The sequence below is a fragment of the Rhea americana genome, unplaced genomic scaffold (assembly GCF_003343005.1).
Source record: "Rhea americana isolate MKP2758 unplaced genomic scaffold, rheAme1 scaffold_21, whole genome shotgun sequence".
Taxonomy (NCBI): domain Eukaryota; kingdom Metazoa; phylum Chordata; class Aves; order Rheiformes; family Rheidae; genus Rhea; species Rhea americana.
The window spans coordinates 2,895,421-2,917,730 of NW_028186258.1; the positions used below are offsets into that span (position 1 = coordinate 2,895,421).

Genomic DNA, 22,310 nt, shown 5'->3' on the forward strand with positions numbered 1-22,310 from the left:
TGCATGCATCTTCAGATATAAAAGTAAAATCACAGCCTTCCAAACTGCTCACCAACACAAAGATATAGGGAGACTTTTATACATTTTGAATCCTTCCTACTGCAGCTCTCCCCCCTCCTGCTGCATTACTGCACCACAGTCCTGCCTTCCAGGTTCACTGCACTCCACCTCCACTCTCCCCATTCTTCTCACTTGTTTTCTCTAAGCCACCCCAACACTGCTGGACTGGAAAACAATTGGAGGAACTATAGCCAAGCTACATGTAAGGAAAAAAAAAAATCATATCATAGGTTAATTCAGGAAAGTCAAGTCATTCTCAACTCTGTGGTATAACTACACTACACTCCTGTTAGTAGGCAAAGGCTTTATTACACTGCTGCCTCTATAGCTCTACAGTAATCAAAGATTTCCCTCTAACAACACATTAAATCAGCAGACCTGTTTATACTATCTAGTTACATACCTAGCCTGTAAAGAACAGGTGACCAGCTTTTGGAAACGGTCCTTAATCAAAGACGGGGAGGGAAAAAAAAGAAAAAAAAAAGRGAGAGAACAGAACTACCTTGTATTATCACACTCATACTGAAAATCCAACACAAACTGTTTCTTCCAGTAGTCTGTTTTGAGGATTTCTCCTAACATGCAAGGCACACATGCTAACTACTCGCCTTTAGGCTGGTGTGGGACCGCGGCTGGCTTAGCTCGTGGAATTTCCAGTGTTCCGATCCAGGYGTCTCCCCAGCTTCCCTCTGGGTCTCAGGCGTCAGTAGTGCATCTCCTGGAGGCAATGGGAAGATGCCCAGTGATATTGGACGCTCCTTTCTGTTTGAAAGAGAGACTGAGATCACCAGCTATTTCATTTGTCAAACAATTTCTTGTTCTGCATGTTTTTAAAATCAGCTAGGAAATGGTAAAATTGTAATTTCAACAATTCATACAATACTCTTAAATATGCAATGCAGGATATACAATTTGTATTGCAGCACATAATTCTAATTTCACATACTCCAATTAACCACAAATCATCTATTCTACAGTTTTAGGCAGCAGTTTTCACTGCACCTAAGCTAGTCTAGAGTAGAAATCCCCTAGAAACCAAATACAAACAAAAAAGCAAGATGAAAGCGTTTCCTTGAAATCACTAATTGAATTATTCAGAAAAAGACAAGCAATCAGCTTGAAATCCATTCATTGCAACATTTTAAATACATTTTTCTTCTAAAGAAGATGCAAATCATACGCATTTGTGTAAATGCGGAAAACCGGGTCAAGGAATTACCCAAGCTAAAACCACCCAGCCAAAAATACTTAAAATTGAGATCAGTTCCCCATTCTTGTTCACATAAAGCTTGCACARACATTTGTGTCCGCCTAAGGGAGAGAAGCGCCTAAGTAGAGAGAATATAACAGTGACAGGATATAACTGCTTCTTTAAGCAGCAGCACTGGCTTAAAGTTACATGACCTAGGACTTAAGTGTTACTTTGACAGTAGGAAAGGCAAGTGACTTCTTCCCAACCCTACACTATTTTTCCACTCTCCATTTTTCCATGGCAAACCACTCTGGGAAATTCCAAAACTTCATTATTGATCCAGAAAAAAAAAATGCAAAGCCAGTCTGGTGCTCAGCAGTGGGATCAGTGAGCAAAAAAGATTAATTCTTCCTTATTGTGAGATAAACACTGCTAAGAATGCAATGCATATAATGCTGCAGCCAGCTTTGAAAAGGAAAACAACAACCAGGCACAGACCTGAGATAGAGMAAAGTATCTGTTCAGTACGAACAAAGAAATCCGTAAGAAAGAGTATTGCAATTACATAGCMTCACTCAAGTAAAGTCTTAAGTATACTAAAGGCAGAAGATAAATAGACACACAAGYGATAGCAGGAAAAAGGCCATACTTGAAGACAAAGCATCGCCAATAATACTCCAGCAGAAACAAAGGGGACAAAGTATGAAGATCTGAGAGCTATCCCACATATTTTAGTATTGTAAAAATAGTGAGATCACAACTTCGTATCTTTTTTGAGAGTTTCGAAAAGTTAAACATACCTAAACAAAATTCTATGCCAAATTAGTAGGTGCATATAAGTTATACTCAATAATATGAAAGGGAATGTTGAATGGGGAAGAGATTTTAATTTAGGAGAAAAGGTAGTCAAGGGCACACATTTAGCAAGTATGCAGCAAACACCTTTTGGCAAGTTTTACAATGCCAAGAAAATAATATTTGAATAGCAAACAATTCCAACTGGTGTGAACCTTATCAGTACAGACATATAAAGAAGCTTCCTGTCACAGAAATTTTTGCAACTAATTCTCAATCTGCAGACCTCATCGGCCTTCAATAACATTATTCCAATGCAGGTTTTTAATTGGAAAACAGTTTAGCACAGCAAAGCAGGTAGTAAAGCAAAATCAGTCAGCATTACAAAATTAGACACCTCAAAGTCTGCAGATGTTGAAACAGTAACTTTGCCGAAAAAACTTYATAAAACACAACCAAATACAGGTCGATTCCAGCAATTCCCAGTATTACAACAAGCACTGCTTTTCTTTAGCTTTCCCACAACTCTAGTGCATCTGAGGAACAAAAGACACACACTACTTAAGCTTAGGTTATGTTAAAAGGAGTGAAACATTTCATTGGTTAAGAAATTCAGCAGTACAAAGAAAAAAAGGCAAGTTGAAACCCTTTAGTCTAACAGCGAGCTAGTGATAAAGCATGCTTTGTGAAGGGTTCTTAGCTTGGGAAACCGCCTCCTAGAGCAGTGGTTCAAAACAGCCGGATTTGCTTACTTGCAGGATATGCCACAGTTTGTCCTCTTTGCAGTGATCAGAAGAAAGAATTATTTTTAAAAGTGTATTCCCTCTCCTCCCTACTCCCCAGAAAAAATGTCCTCAGCTAGGACTTGCATTTCTGCAGGATAGTTTTAAGTAACCTTTAAAATGAACTTATTTACATGTTAAAAATGAGTTCAGGTACTTGTCAAGGATAAACACATAAACCAGTTTTGAAAGGAGGAATTATTTTGGAAATTAAAACCTACTATGTGCATGTCTGCATTAAAGGTATTCTCTAAATAATTAAAAGCAGTTTCAACTTATTTCATTGGTTATGGACTAGAGAGTGCAGAACCCCTTTTACTTCCCCAGTGTCCAACAAATATTGGAAAACGTTTCAGTAAGCAGAAGGTAGGCATGTGTTTTAAAGGTTAAACTAATATTCTGAATTGATGCATTGAAGCATTTACAGAATCTTTAGGCCAAACACCGGATGCTCTGTAACATCTGATTAAAAACATCTGACTAYACTTAAACAATACAAACACTGCTTTTACAACTGCATTTCTCCATCCTACGTTTTTATCTTTTTATACAAATACTAGCTAAAAAATAAGTTTAATTCTTGTAATTCCCCAAAAAGCTACTACAGGAAGAAACAGTTTCCAACTAACCCCCAAGAAACACATCCCCCCAAACAARAAAATTCCATTCCCCAGAGAAGCAAAAAATACATTACAAAAAGTATATTTCTTAAACCAGTTGACAACTTAAATATTAGAGGTCTGAATATTTTTGAAACTGAAGTTAAATATTTTGGGTTGTTTTAAGGTTGGGAGGATTCTTCTTCTTTAAACAAATAAGATCTTACTAACTGGATAAGTCTCTAGAGAGTTGCAAATGTTTTTTTTTTATTATTATTATTTAGCTGTATTTAATATGCATACACATGAGTATATACGAGCTCAGAGACCCAAGTTAAAAAGCCCACTACAAAAAGAATACGTATTAGCCACATACTGAAGTCAAAAGAAGGCATGCTGCTCTTTCAGAGGACAAAATACTTTCAGCATTTCTTCTCAGCAAATAAAGTTTGTTAGTAAATTTATACAAACATAGTTAAAGTGTATCGAATTTTTAGGTCAGAAAGCTACACTTTAAAACTTTCACAATTGTTTTCCATTTGTAATTATACTACTAAAATGCATGTCAAGATTACTTTCGGTAACAATAGTTTTCTGCGTATCTGCTACTGCTCCAGGCAACTAGGACAAACAGAACATAACTTGAGGGAGGACAGACAGAGCTGGCAGCTTGCCATACAAGTACAGAAAGAGAGGAGAGGATAACATTTGGCTGAACAATAGTGAATAGGCTTTAAGAGCTCTAATGCTCAAATAATGAAAGATTATTTTTCCTCAACAAATAGCCAGAAATTTAAATGCACTACACTAATTACCACGTAGTTAAGATTATCAATTAAACAACCCTATATAAGAATATAAATATAGTAAATATAACATGAAAAAAGAATGAAACGTGTTAATACAAGGCCTCGGTCTGCATCCACTTACAGCTACGATACCAGCCAAGTACCTGACAATACATTGAACATGAGCTTTATTTACTACTTTTATCACAGCTTTTTTTGCAGGTCACCCTAAGATAAATAGCTTTCTAAAGAAATACATAAACTGATGTTGTACTTGCTTAAACAAAATGCAGTGAAATTTGAATGTATAAGAAAATTTCTGTAACGTGATCTACAAATGCAACTTCACAGAAGAATTTGAAATTTGTACATGATTTACATTTCCAATCTATCCTTGCTCTTTCTGTTTTAAAGAAAACAGAAAGAAAGCAGAGAACAAGAGCGAGCAGAGGAAGCTACGGTTCAGCAGGTCAGAGTACCTGAGTATCCTCGGCAGGTTCTGCGTCAGAGCAGGCACACCAGTAGAAATAGAAAAGTGCACAAGCAGCAAAACGGAGAGAGACACTAAGATAGCTGAATTAATGACCACCGCCCCGCCAACGAAGCCAAACACAAATAGCAGCATGCATCCAGGATTCATGGCGCTGTGCTGGCATGGTGAAACGCCGGAACCGAGAAGGCTACACAGAGGCCGAGGGTGTATCTTTGTAGGCAAAGTCTGTCATTCAGCCGCTGCCACAAAAACAATGCCATCAGCAGCGGCTTTGCACTCTTCTGCAGCAGCTCCAAAGCAATGACATCACCTCTCTCCTCCCCCCGCGCACCGGGCGCCTCGCAGCATCGATGCAGCGACGCAGACACCCAGCCGGCTCCGGAGTTATTCTCTCCCCCTTGCACATGGGCTTCATTGGCTAGAAAGCACTAGGATCTGCATAATATATTCACATTGAGCTCTCGGAACAAGTGGGTATCAGGATATGCACCTTCAAGGAGCTGGCCACAAAGCAACGGAAAGATGGCAAGCATCTGGGGAGAACCACTGGCATTTTTGCTACCTAGCTAAACAAGAACACTAATAATAAAGGCTTGAAGTTGTTTAAGGCTGATGTATAAAATATCTCATCATTTAGCAGCACAAAAGCAAAAGCTTTTTTCTACTGATTTCTACACTATTCTCTTACTGCATTCCAATCATACAACAAATCTTTCTGATTCAGCCAAACCGTTGTTGTAGGATTAAAGAACAAAGTCTTGCAAACACAAATGAATGGATTTTCTTTCATTTCAGGGTGAGAGCATAACAAAGCTTACCTAATTCTGCTGTGGGTCGTGGACTCTAGCTGATCACCCCCCGTTAGCTGATGAAGTTTGGTTCTTTCCAAGTGTTCCATATAATTGTGAATCATCTGTTTAAAGTGACAAAGAAACAGTAAGAAACATTTAATACCATTTATTCCCACTGCAGTTGCATAACTCTTGACCAGTACATTATAGTCTTTCCCTACAAAGTTAAAGGTATTAAAAGCATTCAGAARCAAAAATGAATAAAGAAAGAAGCAAGATTATACGGTATTTAAACACCGTAAACTAGAAGAGAAGCCCCTTAAAAAGAGAACTTTTGTGCATTCATGCACAGGAAACATCCTAATAGCACACAAACCGCACACGGTATTACAAGCAAAAGTTTTTAATGCCTGTAAGGGAAGATTACAAAGGCCAGCAATAACCATATGTATAATAAGTAGAGGAATAGGGAAGGAGGAGGGAAAAAAGAAAGCAAGCAAGCAAGGCTAATACACAAGCCAGCATTTTCAAACTTTACCAAGACTTGAACCTCCAATATTGGGGTTGACATCTGTCAAATTCTTATTTGCAAACAAATTAAATTCAAAACAATTTGGCTTCTAGTCTGGGTAGTACCCGCTACCAGCGCATTAGCATATTGTATTACCAGGTCTGCTGTTAGAGTCAGTCCCTTTTCCTWCCTCCCCATTAACAGTTTAAACACACCTTCCCTTGATTCACAATAAAGTTCAGGTATCTATAAGAACAAGGAATAAAATGAAACTTGAACAAGGCAACAGATCTAGCTTTTCACCTGGAAGGCCACACTTTGTTCAACTTTAAAACATATTACAACAATGTCAGATGTTGGCATTCTGCAGTTTAAGAATTATTTTAGGCTCGGCACAATAGGGTTTTTCACTGGGTCAACCACATGACTACAACAACTAAGATTAGGCCAATTCATACCATTCCCGCTCTCTGGATAAGAGGCACAATTGAAAAAGCTTTAAAGATTACACCAGTATACAACAACAAGTAGGTCTACTTTTAGTCTGTATTTTAAAATATTGAGAGAATATTCTACATTACTTTAACATTAAACCCTCTAAAACAGCACAAAGACTGTTTGGTTTTCTTCCTCAAGACAAGGTGTGCTAGAAGTCAGAGTTGGAAATAAGGTTTAAAAAATATACTTAGATGTACAATCAGCAGCAATGACATAGATCATTCCAGTAGAATGCTCTGTACAGTTCTAGCATTGAACTTCACTTCCAGTATCAAATCCAATCAGATAACAAAACTCAACAACTAATTTAGACATTAGCTGAGTTTATTTGGATTGTTATTTGTGACCATTTATTCCCAAGTTAGCATCAGCTTAGAAAAGGTCACAGATGCACACTCCCCTCATTTTTCACCTCTGCAATTTTGCTAAAGGAGATCCTATCTTCAAAGACCGCTTTCCTGACATAGCGTTTAAACCGCTTTCCTGACATAGCAATCAACTTACTGGCTGTATCACTAATTCATTAACAATGTAATTTGAGAGTAACAGAACCTTCCTGTGAACTAAATATTCAGATAGCTCTACAAGAGAAAAAGAAGATTTTTAGATCACACTGAGTCAAGAATCAAAGTCTCTAGAGAAGTAGGACAGTAAACAAAACATGGACATACCTTTTCTATGAAACAGGGTTTTTTTAACACATATATAATTAGATTATTTTGTAGAGTGTATACATTCTGCTTTYATCCTTCAACTGAAAAAAAATCTCGGGAAGAAAAGTAGCAATATGTAGGCTATGCATTATTGATTGGGCAAGTTACACTCACTAAAAATAGCATATATCTAGGTTTATGTTCAAATCYATTTTGCAGACTAAGATATTTAATAATGTCTAGCAGATATTAACAACTTACTATATGACACTCAATACATTTCACTACAGCCTAACARAAGGACTGCACCAAAGCTCAGGCGATACGCACCTAAATATTAAAAAAAAAAAAAAATGAATTCACAAACTAAGAATTAGATTATTTCTGATGGCAGAAATATGAAGCCAGAATCTCTTCTCCCTCCTTTTCTTCTGGCATTCAAATCAATTTACCCTCACTAACACAAAACACACAATTTTGGTTTCAAGTTATCTGAATTTGCCTTCTCATAACAAGGATGGCACACCTATGGATTTTCAGCACGCCAGAAGAGCTTTTCTTGGTTGCTCTTTTTGTTAAAGGAGACAACCACGGACCAACATGTCGTCTCCTGCAGACGAGCACATGTTTAATGAACCCCGATTCCAGTTGGCCAAAGGATCATGCTACTCGCTATGTAACTGATCTGAGACATGCACGGAGAGAACACCAGGTATCACTAACACCAGTCGGAAAGGTTAAAATTGAGTGACGTGTATCTTTAAAATGAAAACTAAAAAGCTCTGAAGGGAAGCCCACAGGCCATTCAGTAATTCTTGCATTTCTGCACTCATGTCCAGGATGAACAGGGCACTTGGAACAAAAAGCAAAGTCATAGGTGCACAGCACAAGAATTGAGTGCAATCGTTTCCCAATACACACTCAGGCCACAGCTCAAAGACTCCCCTCCTTCCCAGAAAAAAAATGCCTATTCTGTAAAACTAAATTCTTTGTTAATCTAGAAAGCTACGCACACACTTTTAGAATACCTTTATTAAAGGTATTAAAACATATTTATTATATAAATATACATATTTATATTTTATGTTGATTCATTCGTATACAATTAAAACATTTCCACAAACATTATAAAACTTTCATTTTTTTTTTCCTTCTTGCATGAAGGTGTTTGGCATTTACATTCATGAGAACKGAATTCAGCAAACCTGGGAGCTCACGTCATCTCGTTACTTTCAAGTCAGTGCTGATGTGTCCAGTGCCAGTAAGCTTGGACTTCAGATGCCATTAACTTCAGTTAAAACCATTTTCTTTGCAAACATTGGTAAGCAGCACTAACTCTGTATTCCTGATCAAAGTCTTTTTTTGCACACAGTGAACTGAGACTTAAGATAGCATATAATTATTTATAGGATATCTATTAATCAGGGTAAGTACTGGGTTCTGTACAGATCTTGCATTTCTCTGCATTCAGTCGAACTAATTGCAATTCTGAGAAGAAAAAAAAAACTATCCTACTATTTTTAGCAGAACATTATGTAATATACTTTAACTGCTGTCAAAAGCTTATGAAATTTATCCTCCAACATGATACAAATGCACTGTTCTACTATGACAATTGCATTTGCTTCCCAAGCCTTTTTTTAAGGGCTTGCTCATTTGCCAAAACAGTAGAAAGAACCCTAAGCTCCAYCTTCTACATTTCTTGTTTTTCTGGTTCCACTTAGACAATCAAAATTAGGAGTTCCGACAGTGCCCATATATAGTTTTATATATTAAAAATATTATAATCCAGATGAAGTATTTTTGCTGAAGTCCCAGCAAAAATAATGCATATCTTTGAAGTGCACATCATACAACGCTGTATCCTGCTCACATAGGGTAGGTGTTACTGAATAAAATCCAACTTACCCAAAAAAACTTCAGCCTGCAGCACAGCTATTAGTTTCTCTAAAACGCTAAAGTTTTAAACAGAAATTCTGTAGGTTTTTTTAAGCCAGTGGACAGAAACTGACTTACTATTCCCCCAAAAAGCTAATACACAAAAAATATGGTCAGTAAAACYTGCACACCTCCCATTTTTAACCTACTTTCTTCTCTCCCTTCAGTATTTTCTTCTTTTGTTTACTGAAATGTCTCATCATATTTGTTACCCACAGAGGCTGCAGGGCAGGTCAATTTAAAGGACTAAGTACAGCACTGCTCTGCAGATGAAGATAACACTGATGGCAAAATAAGCAAATCTGCAAGTCTCCATACTTCAGTATACAGTGTGTAAGCCATAGGTATTGCTATAGGTTCATTGCTCAACTACTGTTAATTGAGAGGATTAGAGTTAATTCAGAATTTGCGGTAGAGGGAGGAGGGTGGAAATAAATCACCTTACATAGTTAACTGCATTTTCAAAATTCATTCTTTAGCTCATTAYTTTACAGAAAGCATCCAAACTGACTCGAATGAGGTTTTGAGAACATTACAGCATGAATATGAAAGCCTTTCTCCTCAAACGTAAGTCACTCAGGTGATAACCATGCTCAGTTTGGTTTCCTCATATAGCTAAAGTACTAAACTGGAAAGCATTGCAATTTTTACTTTAATCTTAAACTTCAGGATTCAATGAAAGACAATATGCCTTTTGTCACTAGTTGCTATTCCTACCCACAAAAAAAATGATTATTCCCAATACACRTAGATCTGATGCACGTTTCTTTGTCACAAAGAAAGTAGGTACTATGTTACAGCTTTGTTATCTGCATCTTTTTCCTTTACCAGGTTGAAAGCATCTCCTTTCTACCCTCCTTTATCTTTTACTCCTCCTTCCTTCCTTTTTGTGCCATTGCTTTCAAACCTCCCAGGACAGAACTTAATTCTTTCACTGCTAGACCAGGCTCTGGGCTTCAGCACTCACTGTTCACCCTGCAGATTCAATCAGGTTTGGCACAAACAGCTCCTCCTCAGGGAATGTGTGACCAACTGCGTATATATAGATCTTCCTGCGTCCCACATAATCTAGATTTTAAGAACGTAATAGACATTTTTAGAATCTCCTTGATTGAGTACAAGAGCCTTAAACATACTTCCATACAACTCTAGTATTTTTAAGGCTTTGTGATAAGCCTGTCACTTAAGTAAAAAGCATCATTCCCACCGAGTTTGATGCATCTTTACCCAAACATATGACGACATTGCTGCCAGATACATTAAAAGATTTTAAATCCATGCTTTATATATCAATCTATTATGCTTAGAATAAAGCTTTAAGAAAACTATTTGTTCAAGCAGGTATCTAAAGTCTAATCTTAAAGAGACTAAGATGTGTATGCACTCTTAGTCAAAACTATAATTAGATATCTTCACTTAATCTTCTCTTATTTCCCTATACTGGGACTAACTCCAGTATATCCACTGGGACTGGATATTTGTTTATCCAAATCAACATGACAAAGCACACTGCCAACACCAGAGACCAGCTCACTGTTCTGTCACATTGTATCAGAGCAAAATAGTGAGAAACTGGCATGGCCCAATTATGCTTCATTAAGCTAAACCCATACCGTGCATGTCAGGGAAAGATAGATATCGAACCATATCTTAGCTGTGCATTTCCCAAAGGACAAAAAAGAAGCATTTCCTTAAACAAAAAAAAAAGTTTCCTTTTGGAAATCTGTGCAGTAAAGTGCTACAGGAGTTAGGTAATTGTCAAGTAAATGCCAGAGAACTGCTTTTCCTCAGCTTTCCGACTGAAAGATAGTGTCTTCAGTCAAGTTTTTAAAAAGCTAGTACCATACTTATGAGAGGTGCCCCATTAACTATGCAGCAAAAGAAAATATGACTCTTTACTTCCAACGTGTGGTTTGCTCCGAAACAGTCACTAGCAGCAGTGTATCACAACTCTTTACAAGCAAAGGCAAAGAAGTGACAACAGGTACATGCAGAAGATGGGTCTACAAGTAACTGTTGCTTTTATACAGACAGTATATGGAGCCAACTGATTTTCAATTATACAGAGGAGTATCTGAGATAAGCTATAATCTAATAATAAGAATTTTTTTTAATTCCACAGAGCAGAAGTCCAAAAACATTCAGATCAGATCAGACCACTGTCAACCCTTCAACTTTCTAGCATACCATCATTACAGCTGCATGGTCATTTACTGCATATGGTCATTCACAGCTATAGGAAACTGTTAACAATAGTTTGCACAGTCAATTCTAGAAGTTAAAACTCACTACAGTAGTTCTCCAGCAAACTGTTTTATTGCTTATCTGTGCTATTCTGTTCTAAGTAGTAGAACAGAGCAAGATCAACATCAGACCAAAATATGTTGTAAGCAGAGAAGAAACAAAGGAACAGAGCATGCTAACTAAGCAAGGAATCACAACATAGATGTAAGAACATGTTCAAGGTATATGCATACATCTTGTTCTGACTGAACAGGCTATCCTCCCAACTGCCTACTCCAGAGCCCCAGTGCCCCTCCACCTTTCCAGCTGCTAACTCAGCTGCTCAGGTAATCCCACCCTTACCCATTTCAAACTAAAACAGTTGGCTCAAGCACAGGCTCACTAGGGGGAGGAAGCTTTAGGGAATTTACTGCATTCAAGCCCATTAGCTCATCTCCCACTATGCAAAACAGCACGGAAGATAGAGGCTAATTTAACAGAAGGACGAAGGTGGCTAAAGGCTCTTCCCAGAGCTCTAGCCAGTAAATGCAGYGCTGCTGTCCGCAGCTGCAAAGAGCACCTTGTTGCTAGGGCAGGCAGGTGCCCTGGAACTGCAATGCAGAACGCGGTCTCTGGCAGGCTGAGCTCCAAGGAGCTCCTAGCACTTAGCACAAAGCATATACGGGTGAGGGAATCAGTTCTCTGGTTCACATCAGTTTTACCTTCCCACAGCTCAAATAGTTGAAGGAGGTCTCAGTCCATCTTGTCTGAAATGGTTTAGATGCTATTCACATGAGCAAACTAGCTGAGAGGTAACCTCCAGCAAAGAAACAGCCACAGGCTGGTGGGGTTAGTGACTACTTCAGCCAGCCCAGCTACAGTTGAAAGAGGACATGCTTACAGACCCTCAGTGAGGTCAAGAGCTGGAGGAGAAAGCCATTCAAATCTGAAATACTGAAGTGTGAGACAGAGGGGGAGGTGGGAATAGGGAGGGGAGCAAGTAGCAGAGGCAAGCAGAATACAGAAGCCTGACTGGAAATTGAAAGACCGCATGTCAACTCACATAGTTAATCAGATACCTGTYACAGCAATCACTGCAAACAGCTAAAGAAGCTAAAAACCTTCCTAAAGCTCCATTATTTGGTCAGCTGAAAGAAAAACCATCATTTCAGTAAGTACTAAAGATTGATTACTCGCTAAGACAGCAGTGAAGCTGATTATGTTTAACATTTTCTCAAAAAATATGAAAATAGGCAAGGTTTCAGAAACTCACTGAGACATGTATTTAATCCAATACACTTGATAATTTAAAATAGGTTGAATATATTAGCCAGAGTATCTTGTGTCAAAAGAAAAACAAAGTAAAGTTAAGTTACCAGTAGACCTAAAACACTAGAATTTGCTAGAGAAAGAGAAACAAAAATTAAAAGGGAAGGAGGAAAAATGAACTCTTATCAGATAGTCTCTTCAGATTTCAGTTCCCCAGTCTTAAACACACAGATACCAGCATTAACATGCCACCCTTCCTTCTGAGACTGTCTGCATGTTGTAACCAAAGCAAAGCAATACGGTCACAGGAAGCTCATACTTCACAAAACTGACAATGGTCTAACTGTGCTCAGAAAAGCATTTGCAACTGAAGATAAGATGTACGTAGTTAACTTCCATATATTCACACCACTGTTAAACAGGCCCCCAACCTTTTATCAATTGATCTCGCTACGGGAAACTTTTCTTAGTCCTTAGCCCCATGCCAGACCTGAGCTTTCTCAGCTCCCAAACTCATTACCCCAACTCACCATGCCCCATTTTTAACGTACTAGGTATTTCAGCAGCTGCCAGCTAGTGATCTGAGCTTTTTGTGTACTTCTGTAATGGTACGTACACAAACCTATCACCTAAAGCCAGGGATCAAAGTCTGTATAGGCAAAAGCAGCAATATTCAAAATAAAGATGTCTTTTTTTAAAAATCAATGCAACATGAGGTTGTCTGTCTCCCCAATTTACTATTTGGGCTAGACAAATGTTGGCTAGACAAAGGAAGAGAGATGCAATATTGAAAGGAAAAATGAAAGTGCTGGAACTGGAGAGCAAATAAATTGAATTGCTGAAAGGAAGAAGCATAGAAAAAATGAGATCTGATTTTAGGAGGAGAAATGAATATACCATATTATACTATAACTTATTTCTAAGAAGGACATAGTCACCTCAGTGATAATAAAGCCCAAGGAAACACCTCTCCCTACACCCAAGAAAGTGAATTTAAGAGGTAAAAGCATTTAATAAATTTGAATCAAACCAGCAGAGGCTGTTGTCCATTTTGGAGYAAAACCTACACGAAGAGATATTCAGAACATTTCATTAGCATTTCATGTAATTAATGGTGCCAAACACATTTAGTCAACTTGAACTCTGCAGAGAGAATTTTGCAAGCAAATAGTATCCTAAGGTCTGAATTACTTCCAAAACAACAAGATAAAGCTTACCTCTTTTTCAAGGAACAGTTCATGTTGTAAATTAGGTAAGCATCATTACCTAATATCACTTATTTTACTAAAAAAAGCTCTACTTTGAGAGATGCAACATTCTAAACTAATTACTTAAAACTTCATCTGAATACATTAGGGTTTTTCTAAATATATGGATTCAAACTYTTCTGTAGTGGACTGTTTTCTTAAAGATCTGCAGAAGTCTTGTCATGCAAGACTATGCCTGTTGAGGTTCTGAGCCACTTTCAGTTGCCTGTATTACAACGTTTCATATGCCTAACCCATATTCTTAAGGTTGCTAGCATTTAAGTTAACCAAATCCTACTTCTGTTTCCCTTCCCTCTCCATATATGGGGTCTTTTAAACTAGAAATAGTTAGTGTTGTATTCCCCTACCTTTTAAACAATGACAAAGTGATCACAGAGTAAAAGGAACAAGAACCATCCTCAGTAAGGGGACTTCAGAGCAATCAATTCTCTGGAGAACCTATTGATTGCCTCGCTAAAACACACTAAGTATCCCTGCATGGGAAAGATGACCTGCTACTGAAATCAACACATCACAAGTCCCTTTCTGCTCTAGAGGCTGCTCAAGAAGTATGGCTTATTTAATTTACTTTTATTTAGTTTAACATAGAAAAAGCCAAGCTTGCCCATCTTTAGTAGTGAGTACTGTTTTCAACAGCAAGCAATAAATACAGTAGGGGCTTCTGTTAATCATGACTCTCAGTAACAGGCTAGATTTTGAAGGTGTATGTTCCTTTGAGGGTACAAGTAATACTAACGCTGAGGGAAAACTTCTGAAAAAGTAACAAGGTTAAAACTTCAGAGAAGTTTAGGGTGCTTTGAAGTATTGACTTAATAGGAAAAAATAAACTCCCATTCTTTGAAAATGCTTGAATATCTGAGAAATAGCTACACAATTGACAAAGGTGTATTCAAACCAACACAAGAAAATAGACACTTAGATGTGAGAGATAAAAGCTGCCTACCAAATGAAGTCTGGCTACTGCCAACACCAGCAATGAAAATATCCAGTGATCAGTGAGGAAATGACTGGACATTTTAGTTTACCCGGTTTCTCACAACAGAATTTTTGCATAGACCAAGATTTTTTTCAAAGGTATTCTCAATTCATCTTGACATAACAACCTACCTCTGTGTGTCTTGAATGAAGTGCATTGTACTCTTTCTTGAGTTCTGCCTCTCTCTCCTCAAGTCTGCTAACTGCAAGAAAAAAAAATAAAAAAAAAAATCAGTTCTGATATATGGGACTTTGACTTGCCTAGCACACAGCAACCAGACCAGGGTTGAGAATATTCTTTATGAAATGCAAAGCACCAGATAAAAAGYATGTCTTTTCCTACATGCTTAAACTCTTGTGCATGAGCTTGTAGAATATACCAATAGCATCACAATCTTACAAGTTGTAGTCCTCATAAAAAACCAAAACACTATTTCCCCAGCTGATTGCTAGTCCAATGACTGAAATTCCAGTGAAGTATCAGCTTACTGCTTGCATCAGTCAAGATCTTCTCACATGTCTACGTGTGCATACCGAAAATGTTAGAAGAGGTAGAAGCCATGTCACATGACGAGACTTAAATCTATGATGAGAGCCGTGAGCTCCAGTTAAGGCTTTAGGCAGGTTTCTAGAGTTTAACCACATTAGTCTCCAGAGGTGTTTAACAAGAACAAATATAACAAGGTATTGTCAGGTAATTTCAAGTCATATGTTGTGGCATCTAAGACTTTTACATTGGCACTCACTCCTGTTCTACTGAGTAGCAGAGTAATACATACAGTGAAAGAAAATATCTGATTAATTTCTTGGCAATTACAAAAAGTGATGTCCAACATATTTAAGCAAAACTTTTCTGAAGTTAATATTAGAGAAGCTAGAAGAAAGTGGTATCTCTATGCAACTATTATGCAGAAAAATTGAAAGCATTSAGTACTTTCCTTACACAACACTGAATTAAATCAGAAAGCTTTTTTCATCTGCCAAGATGTGAATTCCCTCTTTCTGTTTGGACATTTGAGAACATACTACCCTTGATATAGCCATGTGTTTCAAGTTCTATAACTGAGGCTTCTTATTCCCTTCCCTCCCCCCATTTTTTTTWAATTTACAAACCTGTAGAGATTCATTGCTAAACACACATTATCTGAAGACAAATATCAGCTTTTTCTTTGCTATTTGCATATTTTGCTATTGCCAGCTGCCTCCTTTGAAAATTATTTCTCAGACAATTTCTCTGTTCCATATTTCTGCATTGTGGCACAATATTGCAGGTGTTTCAGTCAAAAGTCTTTGCCAGACTCGAGGGCTGAAACCAAAATGCATAATTGTCTAGACACTCAAATTTGCGTAATCATCAAGCTAAGGCTYCTAGCCTGGCTCCTTTAAGAACATTAAGTTCCTTGACAAAACTTTTTGCATTCTACTCAAATCTCACTGAAAGTATCAAATCAAACCTTTTACATACATACATACATATATATACACATACACACGCAAGGCTGAAGAGCTTCCATTTCTGCACCATTACCCAATTGAATAAAAGCTCTTTGCAGCAAATAGTAACAAATTGATATAGAAGTGTTCACAGCRCTATATATAAAAAAGTATATATTTTACAGCCCAATACACAAATATATATGTTAAGAGGCAGTGGAATACACAAAATATTACCTAAATGAATGGAGAAGTCTGGTTTATTCTTTTTAAGGCAACAAAGAACACTGGAACAGGTTACTCAAGTTGTGGAATCTTCCATCCTTGGAGATGCTCAAAACTTGACTGAACATGGTCCTGGGCAACCAGCTCTAGCTGACCTCACTTTTAGCAGGGAAGTTGGACTAGATAATCTCCAGAGATTCCTTACAAGCTTAACTGYTCTGAAAATATGTAAACATACATTTAAAGAAAAATAAGAAAGCCTTTGCTAACTGCCTACAGAAASAAGGGGCAGAATTTATAGTTAAAATTTGATATGAGCACCAAGTTTTATTTACTCCTTTAGACAGACCAAATATCTTACAATTAAATAAGTTGGCATTCTAGTCAGTTGCCTCAGCAAGATGAGGCAACAGAAATAATTATGTTTTACAATGGTTTGCCAGAGACATGCTAGCAATAACCATCCAGCAACCAGAAGACAGAGCACAGCAGGTTTATCTCCCTGCTCCCAGGGACTAGSGTGTGCATTTGTCAATCCACCATTCCTGAGGTCTCCACTGAAGTTCTCAGGGTCTCTCCCTTCCACACAGGCCAAAGCTCTTGTAACTTTTCAGTTGTGTAAAATCTACTTCAGGGCAGGCAAATAGCCTGGAAATCAGAAAGTGCAAACTGCATTACTAATTGGCTTCATGTTTTGTGAAGCCTGCTCCCTTCCTTAGAAACAGTTTCCAAGTACCCTGAAATAAGCACTACAGCCTCRCTACAGCTCAGCGCTGACTAACACTGCCTTGATTCGAAATTCTGCTTCTTAATGCTGGCAAGTCACAGTTCAGCGCAGTCTCGTCCGGAGATTAGCAAACAATGGCGAAGCACCCTGAAGTTRTTTGATATATTAGTGTCTGGACAGGGTAGCCAACATGGGCTCCTAGAGACTAGTTTTAGCTGATGGATTCTGGGAAAATTACTTTACACAACATAATTACGTGAAGATGAATTCTGTATTATCTGTTACAGAGCACCTCTTTCTTCACACTGTCCGTAACCTACCTTAATGAATTCCATAGATGACAATGGSAAATGAATCTATATACTAAGCACTTTCACAATGGCTCCATACGGAAGGTTCMACAAAGATTCCACAATGAAGCAAGCTATCTTCTTTCTACGGTCCAGTTTTAAACAGTTCCTTAAATAAAGTCATAGAAGACACTGGGACATAGATGTGGTACTGCAGAGTCAAGGAGAATGTCCTTATTAACTTTGATCTTAAAATAACTATTTTTGTTACATACAAAGTTTTTGTAAAAAAAAAAAAAAAAGAAGGCCCTAGAAGATGAAAGTCACATTCATGATTTCTTCTGGACGAGATTTCTACAACCGCTAGCTCCCTCCATCCATCTGCTCTCCTCTCTGCCCAACTCAAGCAGAAGTCTTCTCAGTATCTCTTGTTTCAAAGGTTAATCTTCACATCGCAACTCTACAGCCAAACTCAGTCATAAGTTGATGTAAATTAAGTTTTTCTAACCTCAGMATATACCACATTAGCAGTTGCCATAAGTTTTTTTCTCCCAGTAGCACCAGAATGACATATAACAGTCTACTCCACCTTAAACACTCCTCCCAACAGAGATAATCCTGACAAAATAAGCCAGACAGAACATACTTTCCTTTTCSATTAAGCATTGTAGAAGAAATGGATCAGATATTCCTTGAGGACCACAGATCACCAAGATGGGGACACACACACACACACCACCCTTGAACCTAGTGAAGAACAGCCATAAGAATTTTGATGAAGGCCATCAGATTCTGGCCCCAAAACCTTACAGAAATTTAAATCACTAATAAAACATACATTCCTATCAGTAGTAACARGAAATTAAAAGCACTAGAATAGGAGGCATGGCATACAGAAGTAAGCTTAAAATCAAATTGTCTTCTCAGTTTCATTTTATTCTACTTGTGCACAGAAGAGTGAAAGCCTGAAACTATTCTGACAACATCCACTCTGAGAAGAATGGAGGTRGATGTTAGTAGTGGCTAAAACATACTGGATTGCAAAGGGGCAAATCAGACAAGGTTCCAAGCACAAATCAGTCTTGTCAAAATTTCAAGAGTAAGAAACAACGTAAAAAAGCTCTAATATTTCACTCTGTGATTTAAGATGACAGTCTTAAAGGGTAGATAAGAAAATTAGCTTGAAGATGTACAATGGCTAAATGTTGGGGAGTAGGGGAGAAGTTGAAAAATACTTCTACTTCTTTAAGCCCACTCTGTCATTGCAACATTTAAGTATCCACTGTRTTTCGCAACATGAGAATATATCATAAGAGCTAAATATCCATTGTCTCAGCTATGTCTTTATGAAGTCATGTACATCCTTATTAAATCATGTAAGATATCTTACATGGTGTGAAATCTCACACATTTAAGAACACCACTACTCATGTCTGCAAGTCTACATYGAAAAATATTTGGCATTACCTTAACACAGAAACATTGTAGGATCTGTCAACATTTGCGGGGGGGGAGGGGAAATGGACTCTCATTAAAACAAAGTTCAGCAACGTACAGATGAGCAAATAATACAAACACTGTAGTATTTTTAGGCTGATAAGAAAGCATCCCACTGGATCAACACCACATGAACTTATGGTCAAGATCTACCTGCAACCTTCTCCAGCGCTGTCAAAATCCTAATACACACTCAACAACCTGAAGTACCAATCCTAATTGTCAAAGTCCTCTCAAATCAAACCAGTCAAGCCTAAAAATGGGAGATTATATATTACAGGAAACTAGAGAAACCTCTGGAGTCTACCTTACAGTATCTACACAATGAAGAATTAGGCAGCAAGAGCTGCCTACCCTGCCTGTTCAAAAATCAGAGCTTACCTCCCAAGTCTGATGGCTTTTACCAAGTTTGGAACACCCTCCATCTGTATGTTGTCCTCTGCCTCAATTTGCTGATAAGCCTGAGGGGGAAGAAAGAGAAACAGACCTGCTAGAAAGCCAAATCCAACCAGTAAGATGCCTTCAAGAGGAATTACAAGTTCCTACTACACAAGCTAGGACAGAGATCCAGCTCATTCACAGGCCTTTCCCGGCACTTAAGACTACCTGAAGGTTCTCCTTGGACAGCTTTCATTTAGCTCCATTCTTAAAAGCAGGTCCCATATCAAAGTTCAGATACAGATCAAGCATGATTGATCTTAGGATCTGATACGATCTTACGACCTATTAAGTAGTTGCTAAAGAACAATCACATTGACCAYGGATTGAAACAGAGACTGAAGCTATCAAACAAGTATTTCACTTGAATGTAATAAGRCCTAGAAAGAACCAGCACAGAACACTTTTTTTTAAAGTGGTGATAAGTTAAACTCCTTGGCAAGACTGACATCTTCAAGTAGTTCACAGTGCTAAAAGCTATAGATCTAGTTCTCAGTTTGAAAATAGGACACTTAACACTCTCTTGACMGCAAATTTCAATATGTAATCTGACAACTAAATTACCTTCATAATTTATTGTTGCAGTATTTTACCCCTGATATTTCTGCCCTGCTAAAGGATCCATTGAGCATCAGTTAGCCCCACAGAATCACTAACATTTATCAAAGTCTTAAATTTGGCATATGACTTTAAACTAAGCTTCTTAAACTTTCTGCTGCCACCATTTAACACAAGGACAATCACATCAAGAGCTCTCTCAGAAATGGGAACTCAAGTGAGCAACAATACAAGTCAACTTCCACCAAGACTGAGTCAAAARTTACTTGACTCTATTGCCAGTTTCTCCACTATTCTCCAGGTCAACCCAGTGTTTCACTGAAGAGTTTTGATTGTTCTTTAAATCTGGAGATACTTCCTTTATACGTTTGCCTACTAAAGCAAGTTGATTTCATAGCCTGCCTTTCTCCAACTCTCAACTTTCTAATGATTGTGTTGGCAAAAATGAGAATACGCATTTTTCCTGACTTCTACTGAATAATACAAAATTCTAAGTAATTTCTGAAAAAAAATCAACATGAAGTCAATATGAAAGCAGAAGGTACAGCAGACCAGGTTTGCATATAAAGCCAGTAAGTCAGACGCAAGGTTCCAGAAGACATTTAAAACCAGCTTTTTTTACTGCTATAAAATTTAGAGCAATCATGTTAGTATAACGACTGAACTCTACTTCAGCACCTAAACCACTAGCACAATACTTTCTTAACAAAACCAAATCAAAAAAGTACACAAGGAGTTAATTGTATAATAATGGATTTCAACCTACTCTCACCACTTATGCTCAGATATATTAATAGATGAGCATTAAGCAGGCCAACCATTATGTTCTAATTTTCTACTCCATTTTATTTTAGCCTCCAGCCTTTTAGTGCAACTTAGCACTACCTACTGAGCTAACTATATCTTCTGCTCCATCTAGTGGACTACCGATTCCCACAACACACACTTCTGTACTGTCAGGTACCACAGTAACTTTACACCACTAAGCAGGCATTGAATTCTCCCAGAAATTAAAAATAAATTAGGAAAATAACTTTAGTAAGGGAAAAAGGAACTACAGGTAAAGATGTAATAGCACTGCTGGTGTTTATCTTAGCGCAAAGAACTAATATAGGCCAAATGTATTGCTACAGGTATAATTCTACATTCACGCCCAAACTAAAAAGACACTATGTTCAAATCTGAATTCTTTAAAATATGACTCGTTTTGTTTCCTACACAAGAGCGATAATCAAAAATGCTCTAGTTAGACCCTACAGCATCAGCAAGGCCAGCAATGCAAAAGCATCCTTAAATACTGCAAGTTCTGTTCCTTTACCTTTTCAAGTAATTTAGAAATGCTTTAGTCAGAGCAACAAAATGTTCCTTTCTGGTATACACTTTGATACTCATGCACCTCCTTATAGAAAGATTCTTAAAGTCCARTAAACAAAACTTTAGAAACAGCCCAGGGCCACGGGAGGGAAATCTGTGCCTTACAAACTTACATATATGAAGAACTAGTGAGAAAACTGGCAAATGATAAGCTCCAGATTTGTTAATGAAAAAGAAAAAAAAACCCTCAAACTACTCTATTCCTTTTTTTGGTTGGAAGTGTAAGATAAGTTTAATGCTGTTTTCAATCTCCAGAAAATAGAGAGGAACAATAYGGATTGCCACTGAACAAACCTTAACTTCTCAAATTCTTTCAAGGATCTTTTGACAAGGTCCTTTCTTACAGTTTTTAGACTAAACACTACAGTTGAGACAAACTTAAGGGGAGCACTGTTACCAGCAGAAGTATTTCATGGCAATTTAATTATTCACACAATCCCATGTGAGAACACTCAAGTCAGAAGTGAAAGCTTAAAACAAAAATTTAGGTATAAYAGCTGAAAATTCCTATTAAAGTCTCATTGCTAACTAAATCCATCCCTACGAGATGGCTACAGGTAAGTGTCCAAGTACCAGGTGCCTTCAGGTTATACCTCCAGAGGATGCTTGTCTGGGTACRTTATAGTAACTTTGGTATTTGACAAGTTAAGACAAAAATAGAAAGTACCAAACAACTCCCACAGAAGATCTGCAAGAGAAACTGGTCTTGCTTTTATCGGCTTCAAGSGGAAATGCAACAGTTCTGCTTAGCTTGAGGAAAACAGGTCTTCGCATTTAAGTCATCTGCCAAAATCTCCCATCCCAAATAAAACCTAGAGCAAGCAATATCAACAGCTGCATTATGTCACCTGGTGTGACAAATGCAATCATCCTCCAAGCTATGTCCAAATGCTTGCAGCTCTGAAAGACGACACAGATTTTTAAATAGTTTT

At 37.7% G+C, this 22,310-nt stretch overlaps 1 protein-coding gene across 2 annotated transcripts in view; it reads right to left on the minus strand.

Moving 5' to 3' along the window:
- The window catches only part of SPAG9 (sperm associated antigen 9), a 70,775-nt gene that overhangs the window by 33,476 nt on the left and 14,989 nt on the right, over positions 1 to 22,310 (minus strand). For both annotated transcript variants that reach the window (XM_085304599.1, XM_085304597.1), the window contains exons 3-5: positions 14,968 to 15,038; positions 5,528 to 5,622; positions 669 to 822 (exon numbers count right to left, since the gene is read on the minus strand). In XM_085304599.1, the coding sequence (XP_085160725.1) occupies positions 669 to 822; positions 5,528 to 5,622; positions 14,968 to 15,038 (320 nt within the window). The remainder of the gene's footprint in view (positions 1 to 668; positions 823 to 5,527; positions 5,623 to 14,967; positions 15,039 to 22,310) is intronic.